We start from the raw sequence: 13,900 nt of genomic DNA on the forward strand, positions 1-13,900 counted from the left end.
CATTGTGGGTATGGAATTCCCTAGGCCGAAAGAAGCCAGTGCGCAGGTCCGAAGGAAACTCCATGATTTTTTTGGCACGAAATCCTGGAGAAAATAGGAACTTGAAACTGGGATTAATGGGAACAGGGCATTACCTGAAGCACAGCAAAACCTTAATTCGTTTTCACGTGCTTAAAAAGCTTCAAGCGATATTGACGCTTTGAATGAAACAATCGGCTTGTCCGCCACCGACTGAGATCCACTCGAAATTTAAGATCAATTTGGGCGACAATGCACCGAGCGCAATAAAACCCAGCTAGCGTTATTGCTCTTTGTTTTTAGGCAGGACGGACGGATGGCGCAAAGGCAGAAGAGGTAGGAAAGTGCCTGGAAAATAGTGTTGTGCCGTCCGAGGTGCTCACAGCAGCAGCACTTGAAGCTAAAGGCTGCCCGAAAGGCTCCGCTATCTCTCTCCTCTCGCTTTGCAACGCGGCTAACAAGCAGCAAACTTCGTAAACACAGGAGGTATGTGGCTAAACCAGCCAAGCGAGCTAACGCAGTCTGTCTAACGTTCTGTGCACACCAAATCCACCACATTGCTCACAAATCCGCCTAAATCGCATCTTTTAATATTTTGCTTTCTTTGTCAAAGCCTAAAATGTCCATATTATACAACATTTTTGGGGATAGTCGAATCGTTTCTTCATAGCCTGCGAAGCTAGCTAGCTAGTTAGCTAAGTAGTAATATGTAGGCGCTGCTAGCTAGCTGTTAGCCGGCTGCTTTAAACGGACTGATCCTCTCATTATTATTCGTCTAATCAGTCTAATCATGGTTTATTTCAGCTTCTGCAAACAATCGACAAGGATCGGTTTATTCTCAAGACCCCATAGGTTTAAATAATGTGAAATAACTAAGTTGTTATTTTTTCGCCGTTTGTCCTCACTCCTTAACTTGTTTACTTTCCTTCTGTCATGACACGCTGTAGGTTAGAGATGTAGAGTCAGACATGTTTTGTTTTTTTTCCTCATAGTTCACTTTTACACAATTGTATTTAACATTGAGACAATAATAATAATAATAATAATGTAATAATTATTACATTATGGAAATGGACTGATGGGAAAGTTTGAAACTTGTCTTTACATATAGCAGCTTGTGTCTGATTTCATGATCAGATTATTAAATGCACTTTTTCTTTGGGTTTATAGTCATTGACCCTTGGTATATGAATTAATCCCACTTTCTGTTATTTGCACTGTACTGTTTGGAGAGCCTCTCCAGTATGTACTTCAAACAGAGGACATTTGTTGACACATTTCACACCTTGGTTTTGCCATGCTTTTCCTCCAGCTTTCTACTCAACCCTGTCCTCCACTACAGCTCTCTCCTCTTTCTGTTTTTCAACACACAGGTCTGTAAATTCAATTTTTTTTAGCCAAAGTCTCTGGCTCCAAAACATTTTCGATCCATTCATATATATAAAGTGCATGGTTTCTGAATTATTTGGGGCTGGAGAGCCGGGAAAAAAACAAACAATTTTATAAATATACACTGATATGGCATAACGTTATGACCACAGGCCTAGTATTGTGTCGTTCCCAATTTTGCTGATCCGTCATGCACTGTGTATTCTGACACCTTTCTATCAGAACCAGCATCTTCTTCTTCAGTAATTTGAGCAACAGTAGCTCGTCTATAGGATCAGATCACACGGGCCAGCCTTCACTCCGCGTGCATCAGTGAGCCTTGGCCGCCCATGACCCTGTCGCCAGTTCACCACTGTTCCTTCTTTGGACCACTTTTGATAGATACTGACCACTGTAGACCGGGAACACCCCACAAGAGCTGCAGATTTAGATATGCTCTGATCCAGTTGTCTAGACATCACAATTTGGCCCTTGTTAAACTTGCTCAAATCATTACGCTTGCCAGTTTTTTCCTGCTTCTAACACATCAACTTTAAGGACAAAATGTTCAATTGCTTTATTTCTAGGGCTACTTTTTTATTTAGGCTTTGATTAAATCCATTCACTTAAAGTAAACTAAAGTCAAATAAAAAAAACTTAATAAATAACATATCTTTCATAATGCTGGATTGTGATTTGCTTGTGCCAAAAAAATGTAATAAATAACTCACCCACCCTTTGGCTATGCTTCTCCACTGAGAACCACTGATCTAATCAATGGCTAATCAGTGACTTTTTAATTGCTTTTTTTTTGTATTAAGCCTCCCTCAAAACTGTGATCTATCAAGTGTGGTGAACTAAGAGTGCTATTATTACTTTCATTTCAGATTGTAAGTGTTGAGAGAAGTTTTTCCAAGCCAAGAGAGTCCACTGGGGATAAATAGAAGAGAAGAGAGGTCTGCCTGTTTTGGCCGGATCTGAGATCAGTTGTGTTGAGCGCTGGCAAGACTACTTAGGATGTCTTCACTTGGGTGGATTTCATGGATGGTGCTGACCCAGGCTAAATAAAGATGAAAAGGTATTGTATACTGTAATTGTACTGTATTGTAAGTGTACTGTTCTGATGTCAGAAGAATTAATGCACACATTGTATCAGTGAGATACATGACAAAAAGTGTATGGACACCTGACCATCACATGTACATGCAGGACCTGAATTTCGTTTTTTAAACTGTTTGGAATTCTCCTTTTACATGCATCACATGGGGGATTTATAGACTTTGGAGGGGGAATAACATTTGTTTAAATTAATCTATGTTTATGTCTACAAGACAATTATGTATGAGCTGTCTTTTCAGTTCTTTGCCAAAATTTATGCAAAATTTGCCATGCTCACTCTCAAATTAACATTCAGAACTCTGTTTAAACAATATTAATGTCTTTAATTTTTATCTTTCATGTTGTTTCACTTCAAGTCACATTTTTATTCTTACTTATTCTGTGATTTACGACTTTTGTCTGTTTCCTCCTATTCATCTTTAAGACTTTTGAAACATTTTGAATTGGCCAGTTCATTTTCTGCAAGTAAGTAAGCAGTTTTTAGTAATTCCTCTTCTCCCTGCAGCTGGGCAGTTTGGATAACAATGGAAAACTGGGAGAAAGGCACGGTCACATGTTCAAACACAATCAGCATCACTCTACACTACATCCACCCGTGCACTTAAATTTAATGAAGTATACTTTTAATGAACTTTTATTAACTAATGAATGAATTATGATTTCGATAAAAAATATTATGTCACTTCATTATTTCGAGTTGCTTTAATTTTTATGCACCAAATGAATAAGGAAAGTTTTGCCTTTCTAAAGAAATAATTTGTTTTCATATGTCTTTTATTAAATTGAGGAAATTACGTTAAAATTAAATTTACAAATAATCTTTAGAAAATTAGATTTCCTCTGACATACACTAACAATACTTTAAGGAAAATATAATGCGTAGAATATGTACACTATTGGCGTCTTACCATGGTCAAAGTATGGATTGGGTGATTACATGAGATAATGAATTTCAGCAAGCAGTACTGTGTTTTTTTTTAACATACTTTCTGATATTTATTTTTCGATAAAATGCATATTGAAGACATTATGAATTCTGATTTTAAATGCTAGAGTGAATCACATGCGCACAATATGTGACAATGACGATATAAAACAGGCCAAGGCTTATAGTACAGAATGGTGGTGCAGCGCTGGTTGTGGAATTAAATTCTGAAAGAAAAATAGAAGGATTTTATTTGTTTGTGTCTGTGGATTAATTTAATCGTTTAATTTGAGATGAGTGAATATACTTGTGCAGGAATTTCTTGTGTTGTAAAGGTGAGAAGGAATAAATTATTTGCAACCCTGTGCAGAAATTTAAGCCCTGATATGTGCTTGTTAATCATCCCATTTCAGATTTACTCCCTGGCATAATAACCTCTACTCTTCTGTGAAGAATTTTTATTTGATTTTGTTGTTCGTTTGTAGAAATTTGTGCTCATTCAGCCACCAGAGTATTAGTAAACTCGGGCACTGATGTCAGGTGAGGAGGCCTGGGGCACAGTCAGTGCTTCAGTACATCCCAAACATGTTCAGTGGGGTGGAGACTTGGCATATCATGTCTTTATTGATCTTGAATTGTACACAGGGGCCTTGTCATGCAGTTCCAGAAAAGGGAAATTGTAACTCTACCACATACAAAGACATCCCATGTAATTATGTGCTTCCAACTTTGTGGCAACAGTTTCATAAAGGCACACACATGGATGTGATGGTCAGGTGCAATCTTTGGTGTAGATTTAAAGGGTGCTGGACTGAGACTTTATTATGTTGAGTGTCCTCAAATTGGCAGCTGAACATGTTAATCAAAGATGTTTGTACATTTGTGTTTTGTTTATCACTGAAATAGATTTAATTTGTCTTTGACCTGTGTGTTTGCATTTACAGGAGCTGGATGAGTGTGAGCCAAAAATGACTGGGGGCAGTGAGAAGGCAGCAGGAAAAAAAGATGGTGGTCCGACACTCACCGCTCAGGTCCCTGTTGGTTGGCAGAGAAAAGTGGAGGATGGGGCTGTGGCGTACATTAGGTAACGTTTCACCGTTTCAAGTTTCCTCCATGTTTGGTTCATCACCTGGTCAAAAGTTTACTCATGATCGTTTGTAGTATACATACTGTACTACATAGTATCGACTGTGTTATAGTGCAATAGTTACAATAGTTAACAATGTAGATATTAAGTTAGATTTTAGTGTTAAGATTCATCCAGCAACTGTACCCATGCATTACAGATTCCACAGTGTAAAATTACTAATGTTGACTCTCTAGCTAAAATATAAGCTGTAGTTTACAGCAGAATCGAAGTACAGTTTTACAGCACGCTGCATGCACCACATTTTACATTATCTACACGCTTGCTCTAAGGTTCAGTGTACATCTGTGACTCTAAGACACAGCTAGATGCTAACCATAGCTAGTAGGTTAAAATTAAAACAATACCTGGTCATTTAGTTTTTTTTTTTTGTATGCAGTCTTTGTTCTCTGTGTATTTATTCTCAAAAAAAACAAACAAAAAAAAAAACACTGGCAGTCCTGAAACCATTCCCCTGCTACAGTATAATATACAAAACTTTCTCAGTTCTGTTTGGTTTGTTTATGCTCTCGCTCCTGCTCCTTTTTTTCATTATTTATTTATTTTTTTAATTTATTTTTTAATAACCGTCTAATGATGGGGGTGTGATGGCATCAGACGTATAACATATGAATGTACAAATTTCCTGTCAGTTCCGATTACTATTACAGTATAGTGAAAAGAAGTGTTTTTCTCTCTATTTATTGAATAATCTTTATTTGTAAACCAAAAATTATGCAAAATGTAGCTTTAATGTCAATATTCAAATGGAAGGGTAATAGTAGTAGTGGGGAAATATGTGGCTTTGTTCTGAAAGAGTTTGTGGGATTGACTGAAGTCCAATGGCAGGCAAGGCAGCTGTGATTACGCACAGAGGGGTGTGACTGTTCTCCAAGGCAAACTTCAGTCGCACACATTCAAACACATTCACTGAGCTGTAAAAAAGACATTGTGAGCTAAGCATTAAATACTCACTCTCTCACTCAATCTCTCTGTCTCTCTCTCTCTCTCTCATATACAGCCCAAGTGGTACAGTTCTGTGTTCTGTGGAAGAGGTGAGGTTGTATCTGTTAACAGATGGCACATGTAAGTGTGGATTGGAATGCCCACTTGTCCTTCATAAGGTGAGATTCCTGTTTAGTTGTAAAAATTAACCGTTAGCTTTCTTCATCTCTAAGAAAAAGAGACAATAGGAAATGCTTATTATTTATTTTGTTGATGTTATTTCCCTATTATCTTAAGTGATTGGCCATGTTATTATTGTTGTTGTTGTTATTATTAAGTGTTTTTACATAGTCTTGCTGCATGTCCTACAAAGTATTTTCATATTTCTGATATTTTTGTTTTAAAAACATAATAATTCATAATTTTTAGCTTGTGGTGTTTGTGCTTGTATAAAGACAGGCCGTGGGAGCTCTATCTCCTTGTTCTCTAATCAGTGCAGCAGAGATAGCTTGAAAAGCTCATAATGCAATAAAAAGGGCATGATTCCTTAAAGAACTCATTTTCCCTGCAGGTGTTCAACTTTGACCCTAGTGCAGGGGTTCATGCTCAGAGTCATCAGTCAGGGAAGGTGGAAGAAGATATGACCAAACTGTGCAACCATCGGAGGAAAGTAGTCGCCATGGCTGCTCTATGTCGGAGTATGCAGGCTTCCCAAATACCGTTACCAGCTCATGGCTCAGGTAAACTAATCTAGCCCTATGTATACATTAGCTGTTTTTGTTATATATCTTTGTTTTGCAATATATGCTGTTAATGTCCACTATCTAAAGTATTGTTTTAATGTGCATATTAGTACTTGTTGTGTCTGGGATCTCTGATTGGGCAAACCCATCATGACATTGCAATTGTGATCAGTTTCACAGTGAAGAAGCATATTCTGTTCTAGTTGAAACATCATCTGTTTGTAGTTGTATGCCTTTTTGTTTCTGTTCTGAGTCATACGAATACTTGTTTTGAAATCCCTGCCCTCAACTGTAGTTCATTGTTTCATATGGTAACATGTGTTTTTGCTTTTAGGGAGTGGTGTGTGCTCAGTGGATGGAAAAGACAAGAGGGGGTCAATAGTGGTTAGAGGAGATGTAGCCCAGCGCACTTACACGACCCAGCTGACACTCAACCAGGCCAGACCCAGCAGCAGTGGCAGCTTTCCTTTGCCCTCGCCTCTTCTTCAGAATGGATCTATATCTCACACCACCTCCATACTGACTTCTGATCCAAGCTCACCTTTAAAGAAGACATCTCCCCAGTCCCCAGGGCCCAGTGTAGCTGCTTTTGGGAAACACCAGTGGAGCCCTCATCCTGCCCTAACCCAAACCATTCTCCAAAGAGCACCTCATAAGCCAACCTCTCCCAGCACTACAAAACTAGACACAGCCCACACGTACCAGACGGACTCATCCCTTCCCATAACATTTGCTTCATCACCCTCTTCATCTTCACCTGTGATTGCCAGGGCAGGACAGCCTCATCTACAGGGAACGGTTGTGAAATCTTCTCCTCCTCTTTCTCTATGTTCATCCCCTTCTCATGCTCAGGACTCTTTCTCCCCTCATCAGCGATCTTGTCACTCCACCACCTCCTCTCTCTCTGAGGGAGCTCCAGGATCCATGCTCGCTCAGGGGGTTAAACCTTCCCCTTCTCCTTTGCCTCCCGCCCAACCTTGCTCTTCACCCAAACACTCCGTACCACCGGCCAGCCCACGCAGTCGCCTGGAGGGCATTTTGCAGCACTACAAAGACTGCAGCACCACCAACCCTGACGCTACCCAACAACACCACACATTCAGCAGCAAAAACAAACTTGAAACTCTGCAGAATCCACAGCCAGCCCAGAATAATTCCTGTGATAAGAGGAATGGACCAATGCTAGGTTCTGCCCCGGGACTGATTGGTCTCCCTTTGGGTCAGATCCTGTGTCAGCAGAAGAGCCAGCAGCACATCAGCAACTCTTTCCCAGCTAGCAGCCTCCTTTCTGCAGCTGCCAAAGCCCAGTTGGCCAGCCAGAAAAACCAGAGCCAGTCTAGGGCTGCAGAAACAGGTGCCCTTCCTCTCCCAGCCCTGGACAAGGAGCAGCAGTCCAAGGTATTAATTAGCACTTTAAATAGCAGCCTCAACACCCCTACAGCCCCAACCCAATCTTTGACAGCTTTTTTGCTTCCTCATTCCCCCTCTCTCCCTGTGTCCAACCCTGCTCAGTCTGAAAAAATATTACGCCGCAAACGCCAGCGTCGCTCACCCACTGTTCTTAGCATGCTGAAAGAATCTCAGATAACTCGAACTGTGGGAGACCTGGTTGCTTCCTCCCCTATTGTCCCTTACCCTTCTTTATCGTCCTCTAGCTCTCCTCCTCCTGTCGCTCACTCAGAAAACCACCTCCAGCCTGCACGCTTATCTGGCGCTCCTCCTTCCACCACTTCTGTGCCTAATAGTGTACTAAGGCAGACGGAATTGGAGGAGGGAAAGAGAATGGCTCTTTCAAATTCCCTTCCTCTGTCCTCACCCCCTGCTTCATCCCAGCCTCTCTCTGCCCTGCTCCAGCTCCTCAGTATGCAGAGTGCCCAGAACAACACTCCACCAACGATATCACACAGCAGGAACACAATTGTGCCCCCTTCTTCACCACCTTTGGTGACCTCTCAAATGCCTCAGTATGACAGCCAGCTTGGACCACAAACACACATCCACATGAAACAGTCTCAGCCCCAAACCCTGGTGCCCGCTTTGGATCCTCTTTCCCAGCTGACATCTGCTCAGCCCCTTTCTCTGACGTGTGAAGACACGGAAGGAGTCGCAGTAAACCTCAAAACAACAGCAAATAATGCGGTTTTGAACTTAAGCCTGCCTAACACAAGCACCAGTGCAGGAAATGAACCTCCCATTACCAGCCATACCCTTGGTGTGATGAGCCAGATGTCCTCAGATGCCTGCCTGTCTGCTTCCACCATATCAGACAAAACCTGTGGATCCAAACTAGGGGATATGGGACCTGATCATAACATTTACCAAACAAACCAGCCAGACCAAAACCAGGCTGCAGACAGTGAGGGTAAGATTTTAGTTTTCAGAAAATAAATCAATAATATTTATTGAATTATTTCTTTTAGGCTGTCCAACTACTTCTAGCCTCAAAAATAAACATCTAAAATGAACTAGCCATTTCCTATTAAGCTAAACAAGTGTGACTTTTCTCTCTTCAGGTCCTGTAATATCAGAAGAGCAGCAGAATTTGGAGACTAAGCTACTTTCTAGCTGTGATCCTGAATCTAACCTCTCCCTAGCTCATGCACCTGGCACCTCTTCGGCCGATCTCCCGAACTCTGCGGCTGACCATGCAAGCACCTTGCAGCTGGCTGAGTCTTTTCCCTTCATGACGCAAGAACAGCTCCTCCAACTTCTCTCCTCCAATGCAGCCCTGCCTTCGCTTCTTCCCCCTTTCTTAGGTTCTCTGCCTCTCGGGCTCTGGACGGGCACTCAGGCTCCCACAACCGGAGGCACCCAAACACCACAAGGAGCAAACAACCTCCTCAACCAGGCTTCTCCACTCAATGTTCTGCCTTCTGCACTGGGACCTCAGGGGGACCTCCCTCTTAATCTTGTTAGTCTATTAAATCCTCCTGCTCCAGGGCCTCCACTGGCTCCGGGTGTAGCTCCAGGGCTTGAGGCTGGTGAAAAGAACCCTGGGCTGCAGGCACTGCTCATGGCATCTTTGCTTCTTGGGCAGAACCCAGCTGCCATGCTCCCATTGCCAGGACTCAATATAGACCTCCCTCCTCTGCAGCAGGTATTTGGGGAAGGGGTTTCTCTAGAGAAGACCCCAGCTCTGCTGGACTCTGTCTTGATGGGGCCAGGACTCCTAGATGCTCTCCAGGCTCTAGCGCCACCTGCAGATGGCCAGTCGCTTTTGCTCTCTGCCCAGCTCACTCCTCCCCCTCCTCCTCCTGCCTTCCTGTCCCTGAACCCTGCACTGCTGGCTGCAGCTCTTGCACAGGCTGAAACCCTTCCCAACCACACACCATCCCCCCCACCTCATACTCAGGTACTCACACCAGCTGACCATGTCTGTTTTTTTTTTTTTTTTTTTAGGATTTAATGAACAGGTATTTTATTAACAAGTACAGGAGTCAGAAACATTTTTACTGTTGCATGATTTAAGTACAGCAAGTATTTGTGCATGACAGACATAAAAATAAAGAAAAGAAATATTAAACACCAAATAAAAGCTTTACTGAATATCAGCTAAATATTTCAGGTGGTAATATTTGTTTTTTTGTGAGCGTCAACACAAAAAACAGAAAAGAATATGCAACGTGAGATTTTTCTTTTTATTAAAACCTAAAAATAAATTGCCTATATTGTGCAATTGGTAGCATAACCACATCAAGGGCTCTGGTATGCTGATATTCTACAAGCGAATGTATAGATGAATAGTATTTCCTAATACATTGCCTACATTGCATACAATTCTAATACATAAAAAGTAGAAGTGTATGAATATATAAGTGCTTATTTAGTTTCAAATCCATTTCACTTGCTGTGAATAGCTAATATACACAATGTGCCATAATAAATTTGAATTGAAATCATTTGAGTTCAGAAAGTAGAAATTTATCTGGCATGAGGAGAGTCTCTTAGAAGCGCTTAACTCAGAGATTATATTGCCGGCCAAACATTTTGAGTTGGTATATGAAAGACGGCTCAAGATGTTGTGTGTGTGTGTGTTTTTGCATGATGTAGGGGACTATTTCCAGTCCTGCACTGGTTTCTACCTCTGTGTCCTGTACCCCACTGGTACCAGTCACTGGACAGGAAACATGTGACTCACTGACTGAGCAGGAGAAAACCAACAGCCAGACACCTCAATTTCTTCCCACAATCCTGCCTCAAGGGGTCCTGAGTAAGTAAAGTTAAAACTGCTCTAAGCTAAGCATTCCTCTTCCATTATGTTGTATGCTTGTATAGATGCAATGTTTACTGTGTGTTTGTGCCATGCCTTGGATTATAGTTATGACATGATTGTTGTACAGTTCGCCTGCAGGGGAGATTCCCTCAAATATGTATATGTACATGCTGCTAGCCCTCTGCCATTTCTTATGTCTTTTAATATGGGCATTCTCTGTTTTGCGGCTATAAGCAGCCTGTAAACTGTTTCTAGAAACCGGGTTCAGTGATGGACCATAAGCACATAGCAAGGTCCATACTGCTAAGGCTGGGTGTCAGGGCTGATCCAGAATAATGACCATAATCACCTATTAATGAAAAAGGTTCTAATGTGCTGATTGACTAAATAGTTCAAATCCTAGGATTGTCATGTCTTTAGAAGTTCCGATATCAATATTAGAACCTTCAATTTGTTACCAAAATAATACTTAAAATTAATTGCCACATGTTATTTTTTGTTTAAAGCTTTTGTGGAATTAATTTTTAGTTGCCTTTTGCTGTTTCAGGCCAGCTTTAGTTCAGAGAAAAAGTGAAAAAGATATTGATTGAAAATCTCACCTGCTGACAGAACACTGAGGAGTGTTTTCCTTTCTACACTATAATAAGAAAATGGTCAAAAAACGAACCCTATCTGTTTGAGCACTGAAATCATTAGGTGTGTTCCGCTCACTATGATTTACAATTTCTAAATAGTCTGTTACATTCAGGAGCAGTTTATTGCCACCTACATTGTGATTATCCACTGTTTTAAACCTGCCTAAGAGCATAACTGGAAGAGCCCAGTATACCGAGCCAAATTTGCTTTGTAAAAACAAGTGTCTGCTTGTATATATAAACTTGTTTCTTATTCTTTGTAAAGGTGACCTGGCAGCTTTGGGGAACATTAATAGTCTACATGGTTTACTAGCAGCAGGGCCTTTGTTGCTGTCCCAGGCTCCGTCACTGGGAATGCCACTGCCACAGAACCAGGCTGCGCTTAACCCACTAACGTGCCTGCAGGTAACACAGTATTCCAAACATGATTCAAAGAACTGATTCTCTCCCCTACCCTGCCATCTAAAGCTTTTTATATTCTGCAATTAAAATGGATGTAATTGGGTTTTTGACGTTTGAGGTTACACTTCAGTATTATGGGCCTAAAGCAAGTCCATTTCATGTTGTAAAAAGTACCAAATGTTGAAAGTTATATTGGAGTGTACACACACACAAAACACTGTACAAAATTTGTACAATAAAAATATTCCAGGAATATGTACAGGCACAACATTGTGTTCCTTCTAATCTCACCCTTGATTATCATCTTGACTGTCTGTGCCATTTCTGTGTGAATATTTTTCAGAAAGGTTCTGTACACATATTTCAGGAATATATGTTTATTCCGTAATGCAAATCATTCATATGATGTAGTTATGCTCTTTCACTTCTTTTAGCTGTCTATGGGTCCAACACTAATGGGTGAGAAACCACTGGCAGTACATGAGACCACGCCTGCACAAGAAGAGCTCCCCGCTTCCCAGCTGTGCCAGGATTCCCTGCTTAATCCTGGCCACCTACAGCCACCTACACAGCAGAGGGAAGAGCCAGCAGGGGCTGAACCAGGGCTCATTGACCCATATGGCTCCTTTATGGATACTATTTACACTTCCTTCCTGCAGGTGAGTGGGCGTGGCTCAGAGGGAGGGAGTGACTCTACCCCACTCTCATACCCAGAGCTTGCACCCTCTCTCAGTCCTCGGCGAGCATGCTCAGTACACAATCCTGACCTGTCCCGCCTCAGCATGGAAGCGGCCCAGTCTCCAGCCCGAGGCACACCCAAACTCAGTGAAGACCCGCCCACCACTCCACCCTGTAAACCTGCAGTGTCTCACCCACCAGATGCCCCCCTTCATCTCACATTCATGGAAGAGGCAAAGACTGATGGCTCAGCCAAGCTGTGTGTCTATAGCAATGGTATAGTTTCAGGAGCGAGAAGAGATGAAGATGGTGAAGAAGAACGAAGACAGGCACCAGGATACTTAAGCCCCAGAGAGAGAGTCAGCATTGACCCAGTGGATGATACCATGGGTAATGTGGACACAGAGCAAGGAAGGGTGAGTATTTCTGTAAGAATAAATTTTTGGTCTTTTCTTACAAGCTCTCCAAGCATTAAAGGTGCACTTATCAGTGTTAAAAGTACAATAATAATACTAGCCTAATAGTACTAAATAACTTGTTTGAAAAGTTTTTTTTTCAGTATTTGGTTTTTATGCCTGGCCTCATTTATTGCCTTTTTAGCAAATATTATAATATTTGTGCATATGTTGATAAATGCCAATGCACACCTGGTTTGCATTTACTGATGCTCATTGCATTTACTGGTGAAAAGAAAATGCTTTGACGTGTAATTGGACAAAGAAGTAGATACTTACACAAGGTGATGATGGATTCCAAAGTACCTCACCAAGGAAAAGTGGGGAAAATGTTTTAATTGTCTTGGTGTTAGTCTTTCATACTAATGCATTATGTGGCCTGTTGTTGCCCAGTGCCCCCTCCCTGATGCCTTGGAAGTGCAGGATGGAATTTGTTGTAAGGAAACCTTGATGTTCTCAGGAAGAAGCCCAATGATGAAACATCATGCACTAAGGAATATATGGCTTGGTTGAGACGTACCAGATCTCTGGCTTTGGTATCTTTGAAACATGCCTGTAGCAAGAAATCCAAGCATGGATAAATCGTTTTGTTGGTCGAGTCGCTGCTGATTCTAACAAGTGTTGCACACACTTTTCAGTGTTTTCATTGTAGTTTACCTCTCAGTCAGCAGGTAGTAAAAATAACAAACTGCTCCTTTAAGGCATTGCAGTCAATTTTCTAATTATACTTAAGTGGTATGGAGCGCTCAGAAAAGTGCTTGTGCCTCATATTTACCTGCTTATCAAAGTAAACTGCTTTTAGATTAAAAAAGTTTTTCTTTCAAAATCTCTTTAAAAACAAATGTAAACAAAGTGCTTATTGTCGTATTTGCAGTTTTTAGTGATTTAGCAGTTTTTGGTTTTTGCATGTTCTCCCTGTGCTTCAGAGGTTTCCTCCAGGTAGTTTGAGTTCTTCACGGAATCTAAAGACGTGCTATGGCTGATTGGTATCTTTAAAATATTTGTAGTGTGTGAATGTGTGCGTGAGTGTGTCCTGCTATGGACTGGCACCTTGCCTTATGCCCCCAAGTCCCCTGGGATAGGATCCCCATGACCAAAATGGTTGAAAGGTTATTCACTGAATATTCAGTATAGATTATGCATGTCAGTCTTTTTATAACCAGGATTAGATTTTTTTTTTTTTCCATCCTGTTACAGGCTTTAGAAATTCGTACAGGAGCCAGGAGGGGAAGAAAACGAAAACAAACGTAAGTATTTCAGTCAATGAGCAAAA

The 13,900-nt window shown here is 41.3% G+C and overlaps 1 protein-coding gene across 3 annotated transcripts in view; it reads left to right on the top strand.

The window, feature by feature from the left end:
- Positions 1–13,900, top strand: part of mbd6 (methyl-CpG binding domain protein 6) — a 15,673-nt gene continuing 1,773 nt past the window's right edge. Inside the window, exons 1-12 of one of the 3 annotated variants that reach the window (XR_009206024.1) lie at positions 1–504; positions 2,274–2,464; positions 4,375–4,514; positions 5,578–5,680; positions 6,073–6,241; positions 6,579–8,606; positions 8,758–9,596; positions 10,295–10,454; positions 11,358–11,497; positions 11,929–12,588; positions 13,021–13,736; positions 13,825–13,874. Coding sequence is in view for 2 of the 3 variants with exons in the window: in XM_058402403.1 (XP_058258386.1) it covers positions 4,399–4,514; positions 5,578–5,680; positions 6,073–6,241; positions 6,579–8,606; positions 8,758–9,596; positions 10,295–10,454; positions 11,358–11,497; positions 11,929–12,588; positions 13,825–13,874 (4,265 nt within the window). In the remaining variant the exon portion in view is untranslated. The remainder of the gene's footprint in view (positions 505–2,273; positions 2,465–4,374; positions 4,515–5,577; positions 5,681–6,072; positions 6,242–6,578; positions 8,607–8,757; positions 9,597–10,294; positions 10,455–11,357; positions 11,498–11,928; positions 12,589–13,020; positions 13,737–13,824; positions 13,875–13,900) is intronic. The other 2 variants (XM_058402403.1, XM_058402404.1) reach the window with 2 other exon arrangements.

Source organism: Hemibagrus wyckioides, linkage group LG11 (assembly GCF_019097595.1).
Source record: "Hemibagrus wyckioides isolate EC202008001 linkage group LG11, SWU_Hwy_1.0, whole genome shotgun sequence".
NCBI classification, from domain to species: Eukaryota; Metazoa; Chordata; class Actinopteri; order Siluriformes; family Bagridae; genus Hemibagrus; species Hemibagrus wyckioides.